Below are 26,433 nucleotides of genomic sequence, written 5' to 3' on the forward strand. Positions count from 1 at the left end.
TGTGTGTTTTGGGTCATTGTCATGCTGGAATACCCATCCACGACCCATTTTCAATGCCCTGGCTGAGGTTCTCACCCAAGATTTGACGGTACATGGCCCCGTCCATCGTCCCTTTGATGCGGTGCAGTTGTCCTGTCCCCTTAGCAGAAAAACACCCCCAAAGCATAATGTTTCCACCTCCATGTTTGACGGTGGGGATGGTGTTCTTGGGGTCATTCCTCCTCCTCCAAACACAGCGAGTTGAGTTGATGCCAAAGAGCTTGATTTTGGTCTCATCTGACCACAACACTTTCACCCAGTTCTCCTCTGAATCATTCAGATGTTCATTGGCAAACTTCAGACGGGCCTGTACATGTGCTTTCTTGAGCAGGGGGACCTTGCGGGCGCTGCAGGATTTCAGTCCTTCACGGTGTAGTGCGTTACCAATTGTTTTCTTGGTGACTATGGTCCCAGCTGCCTTGAGATCATTAACAAGATCCTCCCGTGTAGTTCTGGGCTGATTCCTCACCGTTCTCATGATCATTGAAACTCCACAAGGTGAGATCTTGCATGGAGCCCCAGACCGAGGTAGACTGACAGTTATTTTGTGTTTCTTCCATTTGCGAATAATTGCATCAACTGTTGTCCCCTTCTCACCAAGCTGCTTGGCGATGGTCTTGTAGCCCATTCCAGCCTCGTGTAGGTCTACAATCTTGTCCCTGACATCCTTGGACAGCTCTTTGGTCTTGGCCATGGTGGAGAGTTTGGAATCTGATTGATTGATTGCTTCTGTGGACAGGTGTCTTTTATACAGGTAACGAGCTGAGATTAGGAGCATTCCCTTTAACAGAGTGCTCCTAATCTCAGCTCGTTACCTGTATAAAAGACACCTGGGAGCCAGAAATCTTGCTGATTGATAGGGGATCAAATACTTATTTCCCTAACATGCAAATCAATTTATAACTTTTTTGAAATGCGTTTTTCTGGATTTTTTTGTTGTTATTCTGTCTCTCACTGTTAAAATACACCTACCATTAAAATTATTGACTGATCATTTCTTTGTCAGTGGGCAAACGTACAAAATCAGCAGGGGATCAAATACTTTTTTCCCTCATTGTAAGCAAGGTAAATTACTGTTCCAAATCACTGTTCAGATCTTTTCACTTGCCTCAAAAAGAGCTATCCAACTACAAGTACTATGAGGAAAAGCACTGTGGAGGGTTATTTATAAATTTTGACAATGAAGAAGAAATTTAAAATAAATTGGAAAATCCTGAATTTAGTTGGCATCTCTCAATCAGTCATGGATTTGATTTCCCTTGGAAAAATCAAGCATAATCAATACTAATTATGGCAAGTGAAGATGTGCAATTGATTCTTGGTAGCAGAACAAGTTTTGGAACGGAGTGATTTTGTGAATCATCTGTATCTGTATTGCAAGCTAAATTCTCCACTTATTCGAATGTTTCAGGCAGTTGAGAAATATCATTTAATATCTGAACCAGTTACTTTGCACTGTTTTGCCAGTAGATTTGCCAGGTTCCTTCAAATTTGATTTACTTTTCCTGTCATGAGAACAATGGCAGGGCATTAGGTGAGCACATTTTTACGTTTAACTATCAGGGAGTACTTTTAACCCAATGAAGTGAAAGGGGTTTTAAGAATAACTCCTGAAGTTACATAGAAGAACTTACATTATTTGTCTTACGTCATATAGTTGGATTGTCCAACCAGTCTGAAATGCTGCAGTTTCCCCCAGATCAGTCACTTGGTTATTGACCGCATTGTTGATTCTTTTGGTTTATTTTATCTTAAAATATGTCAGTTGAAAAGCTATGCACCCACATTAGTGAAGCCACAGGCCTGTTTCTTCCCAGGCCATTTCCATAAATTTTCATTGTGCTGTCTATTTCTACATTGTTCAGGAACTAACTTCCCTTTTACCCTCCCATGCCTATTCAATCTTCAGAACAGCCATGTAATTAATTTAATCTTTTTACACTGTTTAATTGCTTTGCATTTTATTCATATATTTAACAAGAATAGCACTTGGAAAGCAATTCTCTTTGTGTATGTTCAGCAGTCTTCTGATGCCCTCATTCTCTTCTCCCAGGTAAAAACTGGGACCTGAGCGCTGCCCTGAATGACTATGAGCAGCTCCGGCAGGTCCACACTGCCAACCTGCCACAGGTCTTCAATGAGGGCCGCTACTACAAGCAGCAGGAGCGAGACACCCCCCAGCACCTGAGCAAGATCGAGCGGCCATGTCTGCAGAGGCAGGATGACATTGCTCAAGGTTGGTGGTGCCCTCTGGGTGACACGAGGGGGAGAGTTATTTTGGTGGGAAATTTACTTTTTAATCAAGAAGCAATGTCTAGCTGGGAAATAGCAGCAGAACTAATTATAACTCCGAGCAACGGGAGTGTGTGAAATGCAGCCCAGAGACCCCGAGACAACCTGCGGGCTGATTTTATTCCTCGATCCCTTTGGGGCTGATTAGTATAATAAATCTTTGTAGGATCTGACAGTCATGAAACAAAGGTAAGAGGATACAGTGTTTCACTTCACTGTCGGATTTGGCACTGTGGGGAAATGGGTGCCGGGGTGGGAAACTTGTGTCCAGTTCTGCATACTACATACTAGATACTACAGATGACCATGAATCTGTTTAGACATTTTAACTGTATGTCTAGTCAAATGCTCATCAGTATATTCAGCCTACCTGAGCTGGCTCCCCACAGCCCTTTAATAAGTAGATCACATCTTCTGAATACCAACAACAGAAGTGCTGAAGTTTCATTTTGAACTTGTGATTGCAGTAAGGATGGTGTTTTACTTTTAAAGAAAAAATATATATATCTGTATCTAATACCTGTTCCTCTACCTAAAACACTCCCGCCCCACTCCCTGACAGAGAAGCGCCTCTCTCGGGGAATCTCCCACGCCAGCTCTGCCATCGTGTCCCTGGCCCGCTCCCACGTCGCCAGTGAGTGCAACAGCGAACAGTTCCCCCTTGAGATGCCCATCTACACATTCCAGCTGCCTGACCTCAGTGTCTACAGTGAAGACTTCAGGAGCTTCATTGAGCGGGACCTCATTGAGCAATCCACCATGGTCGCGTTAGAGCAAGCAGGTGAGGGGCATCAGAACTGTTCAGTATTTGACACTTTGTTAATGTCTGCACTGCAGTCAGCTGATATGTCCCAGTTCAGGGCATCATTAACTGCTTTCTCACAGGCTTTATAATCATTTTTATTTGATACCTAGAGGGGTAGCAACTCCTGTGGCTTTGCTGTAGCAACTGCATCAAAGCCTCAGTACATTCATAACCACAAAACCACATTTAGTGAAGGATATGGGAGAGTTTTTTAGGTTCTTCACATGTGTAAATTCTTTTGGATGTACATGGACTATATTGAAACAAGAGATGAGTATAAAAGAAATCTGGCATACCCTGTATATCCCAACTTGAGAAGAGACCCTTTATTTAGACAGAAATTATTTTCTTCCACATCTTCCGAAACATGCAAGGCTTTGAGTATCTCTGATCAAAGATGTGCTTGTTCTAAGTGACATTATTATGCATCTACAGAAACTGTTTGTCTTCCCATCTCTGGTTGCTTCTTGTTTCATAAGAAAACAATTTGAATCCTTAGTGATCTGACAGTGGAAATACAAACTGCTCCAATTATTATTAAGATCATGGTAAACATCCCCTTTTCTTTCAACCATCGTGAGTGTTTCTGTGTTTTATATCTTCCCTTCAGGAATGGGATACTGAGCTAAAGGATGTCAGCTTGCAAACAGCACTTTTTTTAATGAATCTTTAATTTGTGAAAATTAAGAATAGCCAGGCAGTATTTCTGTACCCAGACAGCTTCTGTGTGAAGTTTCCAAATTCAGCAGGGGAAAACTAAAGTTATTTAAAGCTGTTTATATGTTTGAAAGCTACAATGCACTTCATAAATTAGTTATGAGATCACAAAGCATTGCAGGATGAAGGGTAACTGAATTCTTGAAGTAAACCTGAGCAGGATAAAATAATAATCTCACAAAGTCAAGATCCCATTTTTCTGGTTTAATCTCACTGCCCAGCACAAAAGCTGCAAAGATGTAAAAAGAAAATACAAATGCTGGAGTTGTTCTTTCCTAGACTAGTAGGCACACACGTATATGAATATATTGCTGTGATATAGTACTATGAATGGAGGGCCTTTTTATTTTTTATTTTTTGCAGTCATATTGGAATTCTACGTTTATTGCAATATATAAAACCAGTATCAGTAATATTGACTTAACTGGAAAAGTAATGAAACTTTAATTGAAGACCAACATATTAATATTAATCATGACAAGATATTTGGAGTCCCCTGGTTAAAGAGTAAGAATAAGGCCTAATTCACCATATTCCGTTATGACATCTTGAAAATGTGGAATTAATTCCAGGCCTACTGTGAGGCCTAAAAGGTTATTTATTTATTTATTCATACTTCTGAGTCCTATGGAAGTAGCTGTCCTGTGAAGTAGCGTGTTCTGGACGCCCCTCTCTCTCACTCCCAGCAGGTTCTGGGTGCCGGCTTGGGCAGTGCGACAGTCGGGCTCTGTGCTCCAGTTCTCTTCCACAGCGCTTACAATCATTGACATTCTCACTGCAGCGCTGGTTTCCACAGGAAGCTCTCATTGTGCGCTTGTCTTTAATAGGCTCTGGTTGCATTGCATTGCTTACTTTAAGATGCTCTCTCATCCATGGTCCTCCACCAAGGGCATTACTAGATGATGAATAGCCTTACAAGCACCACTGGGAAGTAGATCCCATATCAACCTTAATAAAGATACTGGCTGTCCCTTTTCTTGCTTCATTGTCCATTCACTGAAGGGCACTGTAGTGTACTGAGACCCAGAATAAAGCTTGGTGTGAGAAATTAGGTATATTCTTCTTTATATTATTATTTCCCCAGTACCATTCACATATTGAGTTGCAGGATTGTTTTTAAAATATCACAGAAGTTTTAGAACAAGTTTTGAGTTTCTATTTTGTGTCAGCCACCTAGCTTCACTGACTTATAAATAAATAAAATAAATAGTGAACACAGCACAAGGCATGTACCTGATTGGTTGAAGAGAGAAATGTATAAGATATTCAGTCTGATAATTTTCAGATTTTCAAAATATATTTAATTTACAGTAGTCTTAACACATTGCGGTAGAGCTATTAGTTTTAACATGTGATAAAGAAATTACAGTCGGTTAAATTCCTCGGTTTAAATGGCACAGCTTAGGAGAAACTATCTTGTTTAAAAGGTTGATGTGTAATTGCAGCACATCAACAATGTGTATATATATATATATATATATATATATATATATATATATATAGTAAAAAGCAGCAAGCGTAGGTTTAACAATTTCATGGAAAGGGGTAGTGTAGGAAAAAGAGAAAACAATGAGAATGCTCTTCAAATAATGTGTGTCTCTGGTAGCTCAGAAAGAAAATACAAACAGTAGTTTTTAATCTGAATGGGAGTACCAGCACACTTGCAGGGACTTGATATAGAGCGCCTACAGTTCAAATGCAGAAAAGTGAGAGTGTAACAGAGAGAACACCCACCACGGCTACTCTTGTAGCTAATTAAGTGTGAAATGCAGTGTAAACACAGAGCCAGCGAGCAACAAATATTGTTTTAGGCCTTGGAATGTTCTGAACTGTGGGATCAAACCTGGAGAGCATCGGATCCTGTGAAAGATGTGTTCATTCTTACTTTAAAGGCTGTCTTGAGCATTTTTTTTTCTAGCTGCAGCCAGCTCAGTTTAGTGTACTCTTATTTTATTTTTCATATTTCTTTCCAGCATATCTTCCCTTCTGAGTGTCCAGTAAGGCCTATTGTGTGTTCTGTATTGTCTGCTCCCTTTCCCTAGTACTGCAGAAAAATTGGTTGTATTAGAGGCCTGTGAATGTGTTCAGTTTTAGCTGAATCCCATTGTGTTGTCAGGGTGTTTATGTGAAATGTAAACTCACCAGCTTTATTTATTTTTGTGCTCTCTCTTATAACATTTATTGATGCTGAAATGGCAACTGAGCTCCTGATGATCTCTCTCTGTCTCCAGGTCGTCTGAACTGGTGGTCCACAATGTGTACCAGTTGCAAGCGGCTTCTTCCACTGGCCACAACAGGGGATGGAAACTGCCTCTTACACGCTGCTTCATTGGGTAAGATTGACGCGAGACAAAGCAAAAGATTTCTGGCCCTTGTTCAGCTGTTTGCTACTTGAAGAAACCTCCCATTAGAAATTAATTTGGTCATTTCTGTAACTGAAATATAGAGAGTTAGTTCTGAGGCCTTTTTTTAATCATTTCCCTTTGCTCAAGTATGGTTTACAGTTAAAAATATTGAAAATCATAACTAGGGAGGAAAATAGTACAAAGTTCAAATACAGAAAATGTAATGTAGGTAAAAGTGCTTGATCAGAATGGATTTCATATAATCACAAAGCTGACCTAATTGAGAGTTTCTTGTATTTCCTCTTCACAGAAATATGCAGTGCAAAATAACAGCCTGAGTCAGGAATTATGTATGATAGCTCCTGCATCGCTGAACACTTTAGATCACTTTGTTTGTCAGAGGAGATGAGAGAGATAGAAGTGAGATAGAAGACAGGACCGGCAAAACCAGATTTCTTAAGATCTGAGGCATGTCTGACAAGCCATGTCTGAAATTGCTAATGAAAGGTGAATGAATGGACTTGCCTGGTAGAGGCTACAGCGTAATGCTTCCTCTGGGGTTGCTTGCTGGGAAATATCATCCTTAGGAAAGAAGCAGACTTCTCACAAGAATAGCCTGGAGAGGAACTTTAAATAAAGCAGGGCATCGGATAGAAATTCAGAACAAAGTGTTTTCCCTAGCAGAAAATAAAGCAAGCTTATATTTTTAGTTTTGTGGAAGTCACCATTATCACTCAACCACCATGTTATATAATAACATAGTTCTGGGCTAAATGTGCATGGCTGGCTATACAAAGTACTGCATAAATGTTTTAGTGAACACAGGGCTTGAAACAACTTGCATTACTGGGATTGCTGCTGGCTTTCTAAACACCTTTGCAGTTAGCTAACGGGTTTTCGGGGTAAAACTCTAATGCCTGTCTTGGCTGTTTGAGCCCCTGTGACCAGCCACCGAGTTGGAGAGATTGATGACACCTTTCACAAGTGCAGCAGGGATTCACAATCGGGGGTGAGAGAGATGGAGCTTGAAATCATTGCTGTGACCATCATTTGCAAGACGAAAGAGAAAATTACATTGGCCTGATTTAATGTAGAATCGGACTTTTCTTGCAGCATAGTACACTGCATTCAGTGAGTAGAGTAGGGAGTAGAGCTTTAATGTCAGCCTCACAAGCCCTCTTCAAACGATCCTATTGCACATTCAGAATAAATAAAAATGTATTTATCTCATAAAAATAAATCAAATGCTTTGATACAACTTTAGGATAGAAAGAGTTTCCATTAGTGTTAAATTGGCCTTCATTTCATTGTAATCATACTCTCAGTCAGGTTTTATTAGGTTTTATTTTGTATTTTATTATGTGATTTTATTCTATTATTATGCAAATTAATATGAAATCCCTTTTTTCCAGCACTTCGGCAATACTCGGTAGCAGGATTTTACCTTGTACTATTTAAATGGGCATTTCATTTTAAAACAATAAAACCAAATCTGACTTCATCAACAACATGAAGTAATACATTCTGGTAGAACATGAATGAGAAATCATGACCTTTATCTGCAAGGGAGAGAATAAAGATACAGTCTGCTAAAGATCGTCTCAGCTCTTATCAGCCTCACAACAAGTCATTACAGGCCTCCGCTGCTCGATCTGCCGGGGAACCCTCCGAGGATGTCAATGCATTATTAAGTGCGTTAAAGAGGCTTCCTGTGTTACAGGGATGTGGGGCTTCCACGACAGGGACTTGGTGTTGAGAAAGTCCCTCTACGCCATGATGAAGAGCGGAGCGGAGAGAGAAGCGCTGAAGAGGCGGTGGCGATGGCAACAGACGCAGCAAAACAAGGAGGTTGGTGTGTAAGACGCAGGCCTCCAGCACATCACAACGAGATGGGCATTTGAAACGCAGCAGTCTGTCACCCCGCTGTCACTCAAATGGATTGTAACTAATAATCATTAATGCTACTCTTCTTCTTTTTGAGGTGCTTTTTAGTCTGAACACAAGATAACAGTGAAGAAAACTTCCAAAAAGGCTTTAGAAAATAAAATTATGAAAAGGGTTTTAACTGACCCTGACAGATTTCACACACATTTGTTCCCTTAAGATACATATTTACAGTTAATTTCTGTGTGTCTGGTTAATTCAAATTTTTACAGAAAACATTTTGAGAAGACCGTTTAACGCAAATTTATATAGTTTTAGTTTACACTGCGATTTTATAAAGCAACTCACAATTCCCAGTTTTTAAACTGTGGAGATAAGAGATATTGGGAGGCAGGTAATAGTGAATCACCAATGGAATATGTATTCTCTGAAGGGTAAAACTTCACACGTTAGGGTCAGGTAAGGAAAAGCACTTATGTCTTTAAATCGGATGTCCTTTTTCTCTCATTGAGGGTGGAGGAGTGTGCAGGAAAACAGGTGATTTATTTAGAATGGCTGCTGTCCCTGTGGGATTTGCACTGCCACCACTTCCAAATTAAATTGAAAGGCCTTCGCTACAGTTGTGCATTTAAAAGATTAGTCCAGCTGCGTTTGAGGAATTGCATTGGGTACTGACGTAAGCTGTTTCTGTAATGACCTCAACTGTATTAATATGAATGGTACTGATAAAACAGGGTGCCTGGTGTATGGCATTTTAAATCATGTTGGGAGTATTTAACTCAGATTTATAACCTAGATATTAAATTAATATGTACTTTTATGAATCTTATTTACCATATCAATGTGGCAGATGGCTGGTTTTCAGTTTCTGTAGACTGTTAGATTGATGAAATTAAAATCTGATGCCAAGAACACAGGCCTGGTTCACACTGTAATAGTATCTTAAGACAATATGTTCCAGAAACACTATTCTTTAAATGAGCATTGACAATTTGATGCAGGTTGAATTTTAAGAAATCCATGCCTTGAATTTGTTACTCGCACTCTTTATTCCTGAAAGGTCTGAATACAATCAGTCGGAAGTAAACTAAATGTCCCCAGAATGTGCTTTGAGAGTAATACAGAGAAAGCACATTTTTGAATTGTGCAAGCTGTGTTTTTGAAGGTCATTGAAGGTCATTATCTGAAAACCCAAGTGGGGGTGTTTTGTTGTTATTGCTGTTCAGGTATTGAATCGCTGCCTTTTCTCGTCCCAGTCAGGGCTGGTGTACACGGAGGAGGAGTGGGAGCGGGAGTGGAATGAACTGTTAAAGCTGGCCTCCAGTGAGCCTCGCACACACTTCAGCAAGAACGGCAACACCAGTGGCGGGTGAGAGGCCTCGGGAGCACACACCTCAATCTCACCGTCGCATGGCAGCTGCTCACTCTGTGTTTCTCAGTTGGCCTGTGTCTCACAGACAGAGCACCTCTCCTGCAGAGGGCCTTCCCAAATAATGGGCTTTGACTTTTTGCACCACAAGGTTTAGATTGGATTTTAGTCGACTGTCCAAAGTGCCTTGAGATGTTTACACAAAATGGGCGTGCTATGTCAATGTAAGATAGTTGAATTGAAGGTTTGGATGAAGTTTGGTTGAAAATACATCATATACACCCAAAAAGTAAATATAATATCTATATTATATTTAGTATTCTTGGCTATTGGTATAGGAAATAATGGTAAGTACTTCAGATTTGTAGTTTTTATTCAAGTTTTTCATTTTTTCACACCTGGGAATAAATCAAAATGGAGCAATGCTTACACTGAGAGTATTCAGAACAGATCTGATGGGTATAAAAATATCACGTGCGTTAAGTGAGCAATTGAAAAAGCAGTAGCATGTGCCATTCTCTATAGTGTATAGACCGTTTCACAACCATCCTTCAGTCTCTGATGCTATTCTTTATCCTGCAGAGTTTCAATGTTTTTTTTAAGTCACTTGAGCTGTAGTAACAAACCACAGTCATTTGATCATTGATGCCACGTGTTGAGCCATAGAGGCATTACAGATCCCTATAAACTCTCCAGGACTATGGCATTTCAGGACTATCTTTTTAAAAAGTATACATATGGTGGAAGAAAAGTGTTTTTCACAAATAAAACATACAAAAGCAGATTTATGCAGAGAAGCATCTTAAAAAGATTGATTAATTATTATTATTATTATTACTACTTCTACTACTACTACTATTACCTTAAAACAGCACATCCCTGAGTACTCTGTATGGTCTAGCTTAATGTTTTAACTTCTTTTGAGAAAATAATTAACGCAAGGAGATCCATGATGGCTGAATATGAATAATATAATCCATACCATGGGTTGAAAAAAAAAATGAATCTGTAAAACCTACCTTTGCAGATTTATTTTTTTATATTGTATTGAAGGGGCCTGCAATGGGCCCGCAATGAGATATGTTCCCTAGCAATGTCTACCAGATGCGTAATGGACTTTAATAACTGAATTTGAATCCAGTACTGGATGTAAAGCAATACCAAACCCATTTCTCAGTCTATTTGAACAAATTATATAAAGCAAATAATACATATATGTGTAATCTGCTTACAAAAGCAAAAATGAAAGCGAAACGGAAAGGAAGAAATTAGATAAAAAGAGAAAATAACTGAACTGGGTAAGGGCCTTAGGAATTGATATAGACTTCAGTGGTTTTCAATCTTAGAAACCTGCTCTGCGATTCTTTCCTTGATGTTTTTGAGACAATTAAGCCTTTCAGAACATGCCTTTGATTAATGGGATTTTTCAGAGGATCTGTCAGGGCGAGTGTGGTAGAGAGGAATAAAAATTCATGCTAACATCACAGATCTGGTAAATACTTCTTGATGTAGATGTATTACTACATTTATTAAAGGTCAATGAAGATTAACAGTTTGGGTGTTGGAGTTGAGGAGCACAATTAATGCTCTGACCTTTTCAGGCTTGATAATTCATTAGCTGAAGCTGCGGTGCATATGCCCCAACATTTTACAGGAGCACATTTTTCCTGAGGAATATAACAGTATTTCTAGCACTCCCAGAAAGCACTTCAGTAAAGCTTATAGTGGAAAAGTGAAAAATAAAAAGTGCAAGATGATGCTGAAGAACCATGCCAAATGTACTGAGTAATTTCAGAAGATTTTAATGTATATTTTACTGTTAAATATGTGGCTTATGAGAAGGGAGTTTTGTTTGTATTGTATATTGTTTAAAAGCTTTAGCAAAGCCTACGTTCATTAGCAGTGCATGTCTTTAATCCACATTTACTGGCAATAGTCTTTAGTATAAACCATCTTCTACAGCCTATTTGCTTGAGAGTTTTCTTTGGCAGGGTAAAAGTCTCTTGGTTCCTGATGTTTACAAGTGTGAGGGGTATAAATTTGCTTTATTTAAATAACTCTGAATCTGCTGCTCATTCACTTACAAAAACATTCAAGCTTTAACAATAAATAGTTGCTGAGACTTTTTACTTTGTGTCTTGCAATCAGTGTAACCTTCAGAAATATTGAACTGATTTAATGAAAGAAACGTCCACTTTATTCCAACCCTTTCTCAGTTTTATATCTTCACCTGAGTCAATCTGATTCTTGTAGGATGTATATTTGTACATTGAATATATTTTTTGTATTTTGTAACATGAGGAACAGTTGTTCTTAGTCAGGTGCCCATGACAGGATGTGTTTCCTGAGACAGGAAGTGATTCTTGGGAAAGCTGATGCTGTGCGACTCTTGAGAATTTACGATCATTGAGCGGAAATGTTACCATTGTAAGGTTTCCCAGGCAGAAGGTAGTGATCTGACCCTACACACTGTACCATAATGTATGTTTCTTTTCCTAAGCCCTTCACTATCTTTACAAAGGACCACTGATTCTAGAGAAAGTCATTGAACAGAGTGAAGACAGGGATTGTGTAAACACTGACCTGTGCTGTACGTATATATATACAGTGAGGGAAAAACGTATTTGATCCCCTGCTGATTTTGTACGTTTGCCCACTGACAAAGAAATGATTAGTCTATAATTTTAATGGTAGGTGTATTTTAACAGTGAGAGACAGAATAACAACAAAAAATCCAGAAAAACGCATTTCAAAAAAGTTATTAATTGATTTGCATGTTAATGAAGGAAATAAGTATTTGACCCCTTCGACTTAGTACTTGGTGGCAAAACCCTTGTTGGCAATCACAGAGGTCAGACGTTTCTTGTAGTTGGCCACCAGGTTTGCACACATCTCAGGAGGGATTTTGTCCCACTCCTCTTTGCAGTTCATCTACAAGTCATTAAGGTTTCGAGGCTGACGTTTGGCAGCTCGAAGCTTCAGCTCCCTCCACAGATTTTCTATGGGATTAAGGTCTGGAGACTGGCTAGGCCACTCCAGGACCTTAATGTGCTTCTTATTGAGCCACTACTTTGTTGCCTTGGCTGTGTGTGTTGGGTCATTGTCATGCTGGAATCCCCATCCACGACCCATTTTCAATGCCCTGGCTGAGGGAAGGAGGTTCTCACCCAAGATGGCCCCGTCCATTGTCCCTTTGATGCGGTGCAGTTGTCCTGTCCCCTTAGCAGAAAAACACCCCCAAAGCATAATGTTTCCACCTCCATGTTTGACGGTGGGGATGGTGTTCTTGGGGTCGAGTTGAGTTGATGCCAAAGAGCTTGATTTTGGTCTCATCAGACCACAACACTTTTACCCAGTTCTCCTCTGAATCATTCAGATGTTAATTGGCAAACTTCAGACGGGCCTGTACATGTGCTTTCTTGAGCAGGGGGACCTTGCGGGCGCTGCAGGATTTCAGTCCTTCACGGCGTAGTCTGTTACCAATTGTTTTCTTGGTGACTATGGTCCCAGCTGCCTTGAGATCATTAACAAGATCCTCCCGTGTAGTTCTGGGCTGATTCCTCACCGTTCTCATGATCATTGAAACTCCACAAGGTGAGATCTTGCATGGAGCCCCAGACCGAGGGAGACTGACAGTTATTTTGTGTTTCTTCCATTTGCGAATAATTGCATCAACTGCTGTCACCTTCTCACCAAGCTGCTTGGCGATGGTCTTGTAGCCCATTCCAGCCTTGTGTAGGTCTACAATCTTGTCCCTGACATCCTTGGACAGCTCTTTGGTCTTGGCCATGGTGGAGAGTTTGGAATCTGATTGATTGATTGCTTCTGTGGACAGGTGTCTTTTATACAGGTAACGAGCTGAGATTAGGAGCAGTCCCTTTAAGAGAGTGCTCCTAATCCCAGCTCGTTACCTGTATAAAAGACACCTGGGAGCCAGAAATCTTGCTGATTGATAGCGGATCAAATACTTATTTCACTCATTAACATGCAAATCAATTTATAACTTTTTTGAGATCCGTTTTTCTGGATTTTGTTGTTGTTATTCTGTCTCTCACTGTTAAAATACACCTACCATTAAAATTATAGACTGATCATTTCTTGTTCAGTGGGCAAACATACAAAATCAGCAGGGGATCAAATACTTTTTTCCCTCACTGTATATATATATATATATATATATATATATATATATATATATATATATATATATATATATATATATATATAGTGATCTTGACATAATTCATTAATAAAATGGTTGCCCTCCCCTTGCCTATTAGCAGGCAGCTAAAATGTAAGCATGGCTTTTCAGTAGAGTTGGAGACATAAAACGGTCAGGTGTAGCTGCAAAGCATACAATCCAAAATGGAAGCCCTGTGTCCTATAAAAATGACACCTTCTGACTTTACTGCAGGTGACAAACTCGACGCACACAGGCACACCATTTCAGCCGGAAATGACTTTACCATTAGCAAGTGAAGATAGTAGGCTAGTGGAATGGAGTCTTACAGGGTTTGTATTGTCTTTGAATGTAATGGTGTTTGGACTACCCATAGGAATCTGGCAGACATACCGGCAACAGATCCACACAGCAATGCACAGATGTGCTCCATTTAAAATATATATATATATATATATATATTATTATTATTATTATTTTTGTATACCATATAAATTGATTATAGAATATTATCAGGCAAAGCTCTCTGTTTCTGCACTGCATATTTTATTAAACCAATTTCACATTGTTGAATATGTACCACTACAAATTATTTAATATTTAATGCTTCCTGATAATAATACAAAAAAATCAAAGGTAAGCATTGTACTAGAGTTTAATGTTTTAGAAAACTAAATCTGAAAATGCTACTGTACTGTTCGATTGCAAAAGGCTGTATTTCAGTCTGTCAACGTTCCCCTCATAGATTACTGGAGGAGCAAATTATGGGACCTTCAAATACTGAAAGCATGCTATATCTATATTTTCCTCTGTGAGAGTTTAATGTATGACGCTTTTCTAGAGGCTATTTGCGTCTTCTTGGATCTGGACTGATGTTGTTATGAAATTTAAAAGCACAGCAAAGATAGGAAAAGGAAATACTGAAGCACAGTTATGTATAAATAGCTGGGCGGACTGACAAGAAGGCCAAACTACCCACCACAGCGGTGCTTATCTTCTTAAATGTATTTAGTTTCTAGCCAGGTTTATGTGTAGGTGTCATTTTGAAAAATAATGTCTTTCCTCTGACCTCCCGGTATTGTTTATAACTTCCCAAAGCCCAGAGCTCTGAGTTTTTCTATGTTATGCAAGATTTGTTTGTATATTTTTAGGGCACATTTTATTTTATTTTTTATTTTTTTATATTCAGATATTGATGCTAAAAAAACTTAAAAGTAATCACCCTGCATTAGAACCCAAAAATATTATCGACTTCAGACAAGGTGTAATTGGTAACAGCCATTCCTGTCACAGGGTTCTATCCAGGAGTCAGAAGATTAAATCCATTGTTTCAATAATTCTGCAGATTCAAAAGGCATCAATGGGGTTTTCTTTGTGTATGACCTGGTAAGGGGAATTCTTTCTGCTTACCCGGCTTTCTTCAGTCCTCTTGGGTGATAACATGATTTGCCGGTAGCACTGAGATGCTCCATTTAAACAAGGCTTCCTAAATGGAAGGGAAAATAGGATGATAAATCATTAGCAAATATTCCAGGGAAGTAGCTACTTTCTCATCTCCCGTATGTTTGAACAACCATTTTTAAAAAGCACACATTTAAGCAGTTGATCTCTGTTCGGATTATACAAGGCTCAGGGCCCGATCTGTTGCCTACCAGATTGTGCCAAAAAGAAACTGTAAAATTGTAAATACAGCTTTCAGAACTGAGGGAAGACGAGGGAAAATGTATCTCTCTTACGCCAATCCTAGATACGACTGATTTCCAAAGCCTAAAGAGACATTTTGTTTTATTTTATTTTTAAGCAGGTGGTATTAAATACAAGCCACATTGCATCATACACAGCTTCCGTTCCAAAGCACCGCTTAAAAAAACAAGCTTGCAGTAGCTCTCTGCTTACAGACTTACAGACTTACAGACTTCTGACTTTGGTGGGAAACGTGGTGTACTGTGCTTTTTCATTTCAGATTTGCAGATTCAGCTCGCATGGATCTGGTTATATAACTGCAGTTATCCACCAACCACCAGAATGCCAGGCCACATCTAAGGACCACAAGAAGCGCATTAGTCTGTATTGTCACTTAAGACTGGTTTGAAATCTTTGCTTCATTCAAAAGTGATACACAATCACTATAGTAGTTCACCTTTGACGTAAGGGTAGTTTTCCCAGGGAAAATATATCAATCACATCAGTGTAGGCCAGGACTGCACAACTGAAACTTTGCTAGTAGCGAGCCATTTATCTGCATCTATAGGCTGTCTGCTTCTGGACACTGGTGTTTCTCTCCCCCTTTTGAGATGTGCTAGAAGAGAGCGGTCTGCTGGGCTCATTGCTCTCATGGGACCACTGATGCAGCCGTCTAGGTTTCAGGGTAGCCCCCTCACAGCAGCTCCTAAGGACAAGTCATTCATTGCACAGCGAACGGTCTCTGGTGATTACCGTGCCTGTAAGTGGCAATAAGGACTGCATAAGCCAAGGAAGACAAATGAGTCCATGTACTTAAAGGGAGTAAATGTGAAAACAAGCTTTGCGGTGGTGCGGAGAGCACATTTAGCAGTGTGCATTTGTGTGTTTTACCCACATTTAAATTATGTGAATCATTGGATGTGACAATGCAAATGTCCCTGTTCACAGTACAATTCATTTTTCTGTGTTTTTGTCAGCTTTGTTATTTTCAAAATGAATAGTACTGCCAAGTCCTATTCGAGAAAGCCTTGCTGAAAAAGCATCTTCAGTATTTCGCATTACTGTTTCTTTAGTAAGGGAGGAATTGTACATATATGCAGTGGACATTTAATTGGAGCTTTGTTTTGTGTGAGTGTGTGGTGGGGGGAGGGGTAAGAGCAATGTGGCATAGTGTGTGACAGGCCTATTAACTTGGTGTAAAGCTCTTAGTTAGTATGCATTTGGTGCCACTCTTGTTGTGTATTTTCTGCTGCCCCGGTGGGCAATAAGGTTGCCTGGGCAGGAACACATTAATAGAACCACCTCTGTAAGCAACACATTGCCCATTTGCCAGGTATTCCAGAGACGCTGGAGTTAAAATATACAAATGTGTTTTGAAAGGTCAGAATACATGGTGGTCCCATGGCAGGGCTATGATTAATGCAGTGGCTAATAAAATAAAATACTCCTGTTTTTCAAAGAGGTTTGTGCAAGCAGACCTGAAGAAGGACGCTAGTGTAGCACTGCAATCAAAGCACTGAGCCGAAGGGTCTTGTGGAATATTGAAGCTGGAAAAAAATAAAGGGAATAGGACGACCACAGTAATCTGACTCTGAATCTTAACCATGTTTCCTGTGCTCTACAGCGTGGACAACGCAGAGGACCCTGTGTATGAGAGTCTGGAGGAGTTCCATGTGTTTGTCTTGGCCCATGTCCTGAGGCGCCCCATCGTGGTGGTGGCAGACACAATGCTGAGAGACTCTGGTGGAGAAGGCAAGTCCCAATCGCTTCACAAATCCAGGGCTTTGTTCAGGCTCATGTTCACTGTGCTCCCTACATTAGCAATGATGCTGAAAGATTTCTTCTTTGAGTGCAATTTCCCTCTTTGCTGCAAATGGGATGTTTTCTCTTGGAGCCAGTGTTTGGGAAAACACCTACATGTCAAGAAATGAAATTAAAAAAGCTCTCCCAATAGTCAGAGACATACGTTTGCACCTTAGTTGTTCCGAATATATTAATTCACTTTGATTCTTGAATCCCCACATTTTGCACCAAGATAAAATATGAATCAGTCATATTACATATAACAGGCGACACTTAGAGTTAGGCTGGAGCCCACTGGATACAGTGTCAGTTGAACAGTGTCAGTTATATTTTAAGAATATACTACTTGAGGCTCAGGAGAAATTTGTACCAAACCTTAGCAAATTGAGGACCAAAAAACATTGGCCAAAATGGTTTAATAGAAGTAAGAAAGAAAATGTTGTATTGCGCATACAAAAGGTATAGAGACAAAACAAAATACAAATAATATATTGAGCTACAAAGAGATGTTAAGAAAGGGATCAGGAAAGCAAAGAGGGAAATAGAAAGAAATATAGCTCTTGGAGCTAAAACTAATGCAAAGAGCTTTTCAATACTACAACAGCAAGAGGTCAATAAAGGAAGTGAAACAGATAAAGGGCAAAAATTGAAGTATCTTAGAAAATGAACAAGATGTAGCAAATGTTCTAAATGAGTATTTCACAGAGGTTTTTACAAAAGAAGAAACAGATAACATGCCACAGGTTAACAACCAGTCCAGTCAAACTCTGAGAGATCAGGATAAATGAAGAGGAGGTATTAAATGGACTAGGAGAATTAAAAACAAACAAATCACCTGGGCCAGATGATATATTTCCAACAGTACTTAAAGAAATTAGGGAAATGATTTATAGGCGCTAACTAAACTATTCCAAATGACACTTAGAACAGGGGATGTGCCAAATGATTGGAAAACTGCTAATGTCATACCAATCCACAAGAAAGGGGACAAAACTGAGCCAGGAAATAACAGACCAATCAGTCTCACCTGCAGCACCTGTAAAATGTTGGAAAAAATTATTAGACAGAAAATAGAGGAGCATCTCAATGAAAACCATATTCTTGGAGATAGTAGACATGGGTTTAGACGAGGCAGATCATGTCTTACTAATTTATTGGAGTTTTTTGAACATGCAACTGCAGCTGTGGATCACGTGAAAGCATATGATATGATATACTTAGATTTTCAAAAAGCTTGTGATAAGGTTCTACACCAAAGACTGATCCTTAAATTGGAAGCTGTAGACATTCAGGGTAATGTAAGTAGATGGATTATGAACTGGTTGATGTATAGGAAACAGAGGGTGTTGATTAGAGGAGTCACTTCTAACTGGAGTGAGGTTGTTAGTGGAGTCCCACAGGGATCAGTATTAGGGCCTTTGCTTTTTCTAATCTATATTAATGATCCGGATTCTGGGATAGTTAACAAACTTGTCAAATGTGCAGATGATACTAAAATAGGTGGCTCAGCAGATACAATCTCGGCAGCACAGGTTATTCAAAGGGACTTAGATAATATTCAGTTGTGGGCTGGAACCTGGCGGATGAAATTCAATGTGGACAAGTGCAAGGTATGACATGCAGGTAACAAAAATGTCCACTATAATTACACTATGGGAGGAATTGAACTAGATGAAGTATCGCAAGAAAAAGACCTAGGAGTCTATGTGGACTCCTCACCTTCTCCAGCCAAACAATGTGGGGAAGCAATAAAAAGGCAAACAGAATGTTAGGGTATATTGTCAGAAGTGTAGAATTGAGAACAAGGGCAGTGATGTTCAGACTGTACAATGCACTAGTTAGAGCTCATCTGGATACTGTGTACAGTTCTGGGCTCCACACTTCAAGAAAGATATCGCTGCTCTAGAGGCAGTTCAGAGGAGAGCAACCAGACTTATTCCAGGTCTGAAGGGAATGTCCTACTGAGAGACTGAGGGAACTGAACCTTTTCACCCTGGAACAGAGGAGACTACGTGGGGACTTGATCCAAGTCTTCAAAATCATGAAAGGCATCGACCACATCAAACCAGAGGAGCCTTTCCAGATCAGCGGGGACACACATGGAAATTGGGCTTCAAGGCATTCAAGATGGAAAACAGGAGACACTTCTTCACACAATCTGGAACAAACTACCCAGTGATGTGGTTGAAGTTGAACATTTGGGAACATTGAAAAATAGACTGGATAGTATCCTTGGATCACTCAGTTATTAATGGACACCAAACGAGCACGATGAGTCGAATGGCCTGCTCTTGTTTGTAAACTTTCTTATGTTTCTTATGTTCTTAAAAATACAAAACCAAATCAGAAGATTAGAACCTCAAATTTGCCAAATCGTGTTTAAACCCATGGTGTAGACTAAATTAATGGTAATCATGAATCTGCTATATTCTCTCTTTGATTATTACATACATTTCAGAATATTAACACTACAGATTAAGAATTATGGAGATCTACATCAACCACTTGCATCCTATCACCCATAGAGACCGCATGATCTTTTAATCCCATTGTAGGACCCTCAGATTCTGATTGCTCAGATGCCACTGTGTGAATACCGTGCAGCAGATGGGTATCTGTTTATTTTTTAAACAAAATTAATCCTTTTACTTGTGGGCCATAGTGTGAAGCCTTGTGAGCAATAGAAGGGGTCAATATCCATCAGCTACGAAGCTCTGAAACTGATTGAACACAATCCGTGGTGCCCGTGGAAAGAACACCTCTTTATTGCGTGGCTACAGTTCATGAGCTGGGTACACTCACTGAGAAAATGTTTACCACCTGTTCCTATGGCTGTCATGAACATCTTCAACACAACAGTATAGCCCCACCTGAGAATTTCCTGCTGTTTTTCTCCATAAGGGTTCCTCGTCTGTATTCTAGTCTCCTGGGAATATGTTGGCAGGTGCTGAGAACTCATTCCCAACAGATTTGTCTGTAATTTCCATGATACTCCTCCACTAAATAGAAACTTTTGTCTTTTGGGTATTTTGCATGCACTTTGGGGTTAGAAAGAGATTACGGTGTGTATTAATATCGTGCAGTGTAATTCTGATGTGTATATATATATATATATATATATACAATTATTATTATTGTACTACTAATAATACACCGATTAATTAAAATAATTAATATATATACTATATATATTAAATATACACTGTACTTTGCTTTTTTCCAGCTTTTGCACCTATTCCTTTTGGAGGTATATACTTACCTCTGGAGGTCCCTCCAAACCGCTGTCATTGCTCACCACTGGTCCTGGCTTATGACCAGGCCCACTTTTCCGCACTAGTGTCTATGGAGCAGAAGGACCAGCAACGAGAGCAAGGTATGGAATAACTCGGGGTGACCTCAATGGGGGTCTGTCTCATTATTTTCTTTATTCTCAATAGTCAGCTCTTAAAACATTGGGAGATTTTTCTGTTACCTGTTAAATGTTCTTGATAACTTAAAATATTCTGTGTTTCTAAGAGCAGCCCATTTTTTCAGCACCAGGTCAATAATTCAATAAAGGGTTTTCAGGTATTTATGAACTCAGCTGGAACTAAAGCCAGAAGAGAATATGTCCTTTGCACTGTATTACCTGTGTGCTTGGGTTTCCTCCCACATACCAAAGACATGTGGCTTAGGTTGGGTACTCTAAATTGTGCTGTTGTTGTGTGAGTGTGGTGTACATGCATGTGTGTGTACTGCTCTGTGATGGACTGTTATTGTTTATGGATGATGGATGGATGGATGTATTCCCTTTGTTTAACCTAACTTTAGTGACCTTGGTGTTTTTGGTTATACTTAATACATTATACTTAATACTTAAGCTCAGGGAATGGCCTCTCAGTCTTAAGAGCACATAACAAAGGATTACCAATTAGCATACTGGGTGGTGAGATGCAATTACAGGGAGTAAGATTTAATCATAAAGATATATAATTGGCCAATCCCAAGAAAGCATTCCAGGAGTGAAATTGTTAAAGACCATCAGTCTACTGAAAGAATGGGCTGTGCCATTAAATGAGATCAGGCACAGTGTCAGTCAAGATTAATATCCCAGGGCCACACAAGGAAATGTCTAATTACATGTGATCCATTATTAAAGGTAGACACACAACATTTTTCATTGCACAGCTTTTTATTCTTGTTAGATCAGTCCTTTCTTTCTGTTTATTTATTGATGGCTATATGCACCTTATAGCTAAATCTAGGAAAGTATAATCAAAATAAATGAAATGCAGATAAAGTTAAAGGTAAATGTCACTACCAACAAATGTGCACATCTTTGAAGTCAGGCAAGCTCAAGATACTGGGGAAGGAAGAGGTTTTGACCACATTTGTTGATTGTTGTAAGTCTAGGTAGTCTAGTTCAGTGCATTATAGGTCATGCTTGATTTGTGAAAGATTGTGTTTTGAAATCTGAAGTCCTTTTTGCAACAATGGTTTGCGACTTTAAGTTTACATATCTTGTACATACATTGCCTATAATGACGTATTCACCCCTCTGACTTTTTCACATTTACTTGTGTTACAACATTTACTTGCATTTCAATTTGATGTTTTTCCCTCTGATTTACACAACCTACTCCACATTTTTAAAGTGGAGAAAAGTACTCTCCTATGACACTCCTCAGGTGCAACCAAATGCTTTTAAATTCACACAATGAATTGAATGGATACCATCTGTGTGCAATAAAAGCAGTTCACATTATTTAATATGAAATACACCTGTCCCACAGTTGGGTAGCGTATTCAAAGCAAAGATACTAGGATAAAGACCAAGGAGCTTCCTGGGATGAAGTTGTGGGAAAGCACAGACATGGAGAGGGGTATAAAAAGATTTCAAAAGCATTGAATATCCCTTGGAGCACAGTCGAAGTTGATATTTGAGAAGTGGAGAAGTTATACAGCAACACCTATAATCTGCTTAGAGCAGGCTGCCCAGCTGAGGAGCCGGGTAAGAATGGCATTGATCAGAGAAGCCACCACTCTGAAAGACCTGGAGCGTTCCATGGCTGAGATAGGAGAAGCTGTCCACGTGTCAACAATAGCTCAGGTACTCCACTAATCTGGCCTGTATGAGTGACAAGAAGAAAGCTATTTCTGGAAAAACGACCATGCAAAATCTCACTTGGAGTTTGATGTCTGATGAATCAAGAATTAAACTATTTTTCCTAAATGTGAAGTGTTATATCTGGCACAAACCCAACACTGCACATCACCCAGGTAACACCATCCCTAATGTGAAGCATATTGGTGCGCAGCATCATGTTATGGGGATGTTTTGCATTGGCAGGGACTGGGAAGTTTGTCAGAATAGAGGGATTTGAAGCAGGTTTAAAATAAATGTAGCCTAACAGAATTAATAAGCCCCGATGGTTCAGACTGATCTGGTTGGTGTTACAGCTGCTCATGGGACAGGTTATATGAAGACTATCTTTGCTGATCTGGCAATTGTCTATTGTGCACAAAAAACAGGTCTCTTTTGTTTCCTTAATTCAAGTAGTTTAAGGTACAGGTACAGCCCCCTGCTCAGCATGCTGATGAAGTGGAATTATAATCTTCAAAGAGATTATAAAGTTGTCATTAATGCAGCCAGCCTTGTGTGTCTCATTGGCCCATTTTATGAAACTGGCTTATTCAGGCCAGTGGCTGGATTGAAGTGAATGTCTTCATCTCTTCCAGTCCAGTCCAGTACAGGGATGCTGCAACAGGTGGAACTGATTAATGATCGCATATTCTGAATAGAGGAGAGAAGTATACAAGTAGGTGGAAACAATGAACAGGAATTGAAAAAGTTCCTTGACATTCCCACTTGGCTGAAGGGCAGGAGACGTCTTTGCTGAAAACCTATGAAGAGCTTCAGATCATCGTTGACATCTGGTGATTAACTTTGTCTTTGCTTAATTGTGTCTCCTTGTGTAGTGCTATGTCCCAAATGCCTCTCCTTTGTCACTTATTTTCTAAAGCAAGCAGTCAATTTAAGTCACCCCGCAGTTACCTTCTCAGCCAGTTCTGATTGGAGAATGAGGTCATCAGGAAGGAGAAAGGCAAGATGGATCTGGTTGCCACTACATAATGCATACATAATGCCACTCTTCTTTCCCCCTGTTCTCAGTCATGACATCTGTTCATTTCTATGTTAATCCTAAACAAATGCAGAGAACTGGAACCCATTGTCACCAACAGAGGGCTCTCTCTCTTTGTTTTAGTCCTTCGTAGTTCAATAAATATAAATGTTTCCAATCTGTTGCTGGTGTAGATGAGGGAATGTCTTCATTGTATCAGTTCTCAGGAGGGGCCTATAAACAGCCACTGCAAGTGCAGTTTACATAGTATTAATACATGCTGACTCGTTTGTCTTTGGTATTGGAGTAAACTAACTGATGGACGGACATCAAGAAGAAAATGCAATGCAGCCCCTGGGAGCTGAGGTTAGTTCAACTCTTTCCAAAGGCTGTTGGAGGAGCTGAATTGTGTCGGTATTAATAAACTACAGCCTGTTTGGGTTGTGCAGCTTCAGTGCCGTGAGAGATCAGGCTGATTACAAACCCTGGCTGCCACCCTACTTCCCATCCATGCCAAGATGGCTTGAACTTGGGCCAGAAAGGCTGCTTCATACTGTGACAGCTAATTAGAACAAAGCACATCCTGCCAGCGAGTGCAGAACACATCTGGGCTTCTCATCCTGGGTAAACACAGAGAAAGGACTGGACACTACTGGCAGGCCTGCCTGTACGCCTCACCCCTCCCTCGGTCAAACTTTAAATTAATGTGGGTGTTTCTCGCTGGACTTCCGCAGAGGCCTTCAAGTGGTTGCCTTTGCATTACCTTGAATTTGTAAATATTATGATATATTAAAATTAGCTTGAATCAAGAGACTGGCATAAATATCGTTGCTAAAACCAATTCTCAGCTTCTGGATCTTTAGAATAATACTGATACAAAAACACAGGTGCAAATGCCTACATTATTTCTTACTTGGTTCAGTTTTTGTTGATATAATAGAAAATAAGCTTTTCAGAAAATGAACAGACTGATGAAAACAGCATGGAACTTACTGAAGAGGAACAAAGGATAGCTGACCCATTTTTTTTTCACAGCTTCAGTCAGTGAAAAAATATAGTGCGAACTCTGAATTTCATGTATTGTACGTGAATGACCTCAGTTTTGGAGGAAAGCCAGGAGTCAGGGTTTTTATATGGTTGTTTTCACTGCTGAGGTGGACTGAAGTATGAGTGAACTTGGCCTAAGTAAACCTACAAAGTTATTTATAGATTCACTTTCAGTATTAAAGGCCCTTAAGATTTACTTTGGCATCATACTGTCGGCATTTAACTATCCCGCAAATAAAAGAACCATTTTCACTCCTCGAGCACCACTTCCTCACCACACTAAGTTACCAGCCTAGTCCAAAATATTTAGGTAAGACCTATTAAAAACATCCACAAAAATGGCAAGGCAGGAAAAAAGTAGTTTACTCTATGGAGCTTGCTTGCTCCAGCTTCTAGTGTAAAGTGATGTCCTGTTGAATTTTATCCAACAGAGCATTCTGAAAAGAAAGCACCTCTGGGTAAGTTCAGTTGAATCCATTCTTTTAAAAAAAATTGTGAAAGAAGTAGTGAATACAAGACGTCTTTTGTGTTATTTAGGTTTTCCTTGTTTATATTTCCTTATATGTTTTTGACCCATTTCTTGTTTGTAATCAAATGAATCTGCACATTGTTTTTGCTTTTTCTGATCACTGCAGCTCTTTTAAAATCTAGCTTTCATATAATGATTTTATTAGTGTGTTTGCTGTAATCCTAAAGTAAGAAACCAGAAGAGCATTATGACTGTGTACTGTATTGTGCTGAGAACCAGCATCTCACAGTTCCAGCTGTGCTGAATCAATACACACTGCCGTCTAGATTAATGGTAGGTGCCTCAATATATGCCCTACTTTTGCCTTTAAACTGCACCTAGTGTACTTTTCTACTCATCCAACATGTTAGGGAAAGAGGAGACAGAAATGCATCACCTTAATATTGTCATTGCTGCAAGTTTGACAAGATTTCTACAAAAAAATATACAAAGGTCTTAAGACTAAGTATATAAATACTATGAGCCAGCAATGCAATATCTGGAACACAATTTGGGAATTTAATTGGTAATAGCCATAACATTAATACTACATGCCTGTGTAAGCCATTCAACCAAAACTGTGCCATAGATTACAATTGTTACCATATCATAAAATGGCTAGGACTTTTGTTTGTAGGCACCCAGGGATCTTTATTCCAGATGCTAAACTGTCTTTGTTGCCATCTGCTGGACTGATATGGCTTTATCTAAAACACACAGATCAACGGATCAGAAAAGTGGAGTGCCTGGAAAATATAAGATGAAACTGATGCAGTTACTAGGAGTTCAACTATGAGATCATTAAAATATTTCAATCATTTTCACACATCAAGCTGAGAATCTTTGATCTCAAATGCTCAACAAATCAGAAACATGTATTCTCTAAAATGACTATTATGGCACATGGGTGTGTAAGTAAGTAAAATAAGTATATGTAATGGGGATATATACTTTGTACGTCACCCTGGATAAGGGTGTCTGCTAATAAATAAATAAATAAATAAATAAATAAATAATACTAATTATAATAATAATAATACAATTTGTTGTAATGTTTAATCTTTCAAATGTTTTAAATGCAATAAAATAAGTTCAAAAGCTCATCTTGGTAAGACACAATTGTTACCAGTTATTACCAAACACATTTCAAATACTGGAGTCATGGTGAGTGGAGAGGGAAGTTTGAGAAATAAAGTATTTGCACCATTGGTTGCTGTTACTCTTAAATGACACACACAGACTGTATACAAGAAGGTTGCTTCTGCTGTCTTTATTTTTTTATGATAAAATATCAACAGCATTCCTTTCTATTTCACCTCCTACTCTAGTACAGATCTGGCCTTCTAGATATCAAATGCCTTTTTTTTTTTAATAATATGTTTTTCTAAAGGGGATCATATACATTACCCTAATGCATGGAACGTGTAACCCTGATTGCCACCAGAGGGCAGTCTGGTGCAAATTTACAATCTGTTGGAGGCTGTCGCTACTTATGTACCAAGACGTGCATGGTGCGATGTTAACAGATTCTACACATTTCTACAAATGTGTAACAGCAAACACACCAGTCCAATTAAATCTCAAATCCTATGTAGCCTAAGTTCTGTTTGTTCAAGGAAACCGCAGCTACAGCTATTGCAAACTGACACTATTACACAAA

The 26,433-nt window shown here is 39.3% G+C and overlaps 1 protein-coding gene across 1 annotated transcript in view; it reads left to right on the plus strand.

Moving 5' to 3' along the window:
* The window catches only part of otud7a (OTU deubiquitinase 7A), a 52,927-nt gene that overhangs the window by 13,207 nt on the left and 13,287 nt on the right, over positions 1–26,433 (plus strand). The window contains exons 2-8 of the mRNA XM_066701879.1: positions 2,093–2,275; positions 2,894–3,112; positions 6,085–6,186; positions 7,919–8,046; positions 9,339–9,451; positions 16,939–17,066; positions 20,341–20,490. Of these exons, the coding sequence (XP_066557976.1) occupies positions 2,093–2,275; positions 2,894–3,112; positions 6,085–6,186; positions 7,919–8,046; positions 9,339–9,451; positions 16,939–17,066; positions 20,341–20,490 (1,023 nt within the window). The remainder of the gene's footprint in view (positions 1–2,092; positions 2,276–2,893; positions 3,113–6,084; positions 6,187–7,918; positions 8,047–9,338; positions 9,452–16,938; positions 17,067–20,340; positions 20,491–26,433) is intronic.

The sequence above is a fragment of the Amia ocellicauda genome, chromosome 4 (assembly GCF_036373705.1).
Source record: "Amia ocellicauda isolate fAmiCal2 chromosome 4, fAmiCal2.hap1, whole genome shotgun sequence".
Classification (NCBI taxonomy): domain Eukaryota; kingdom Metazoa; phylum Chordata; class Actinopteri; order Amiiformes; family Amiidae; genus Amia; species Amia ocellicauda.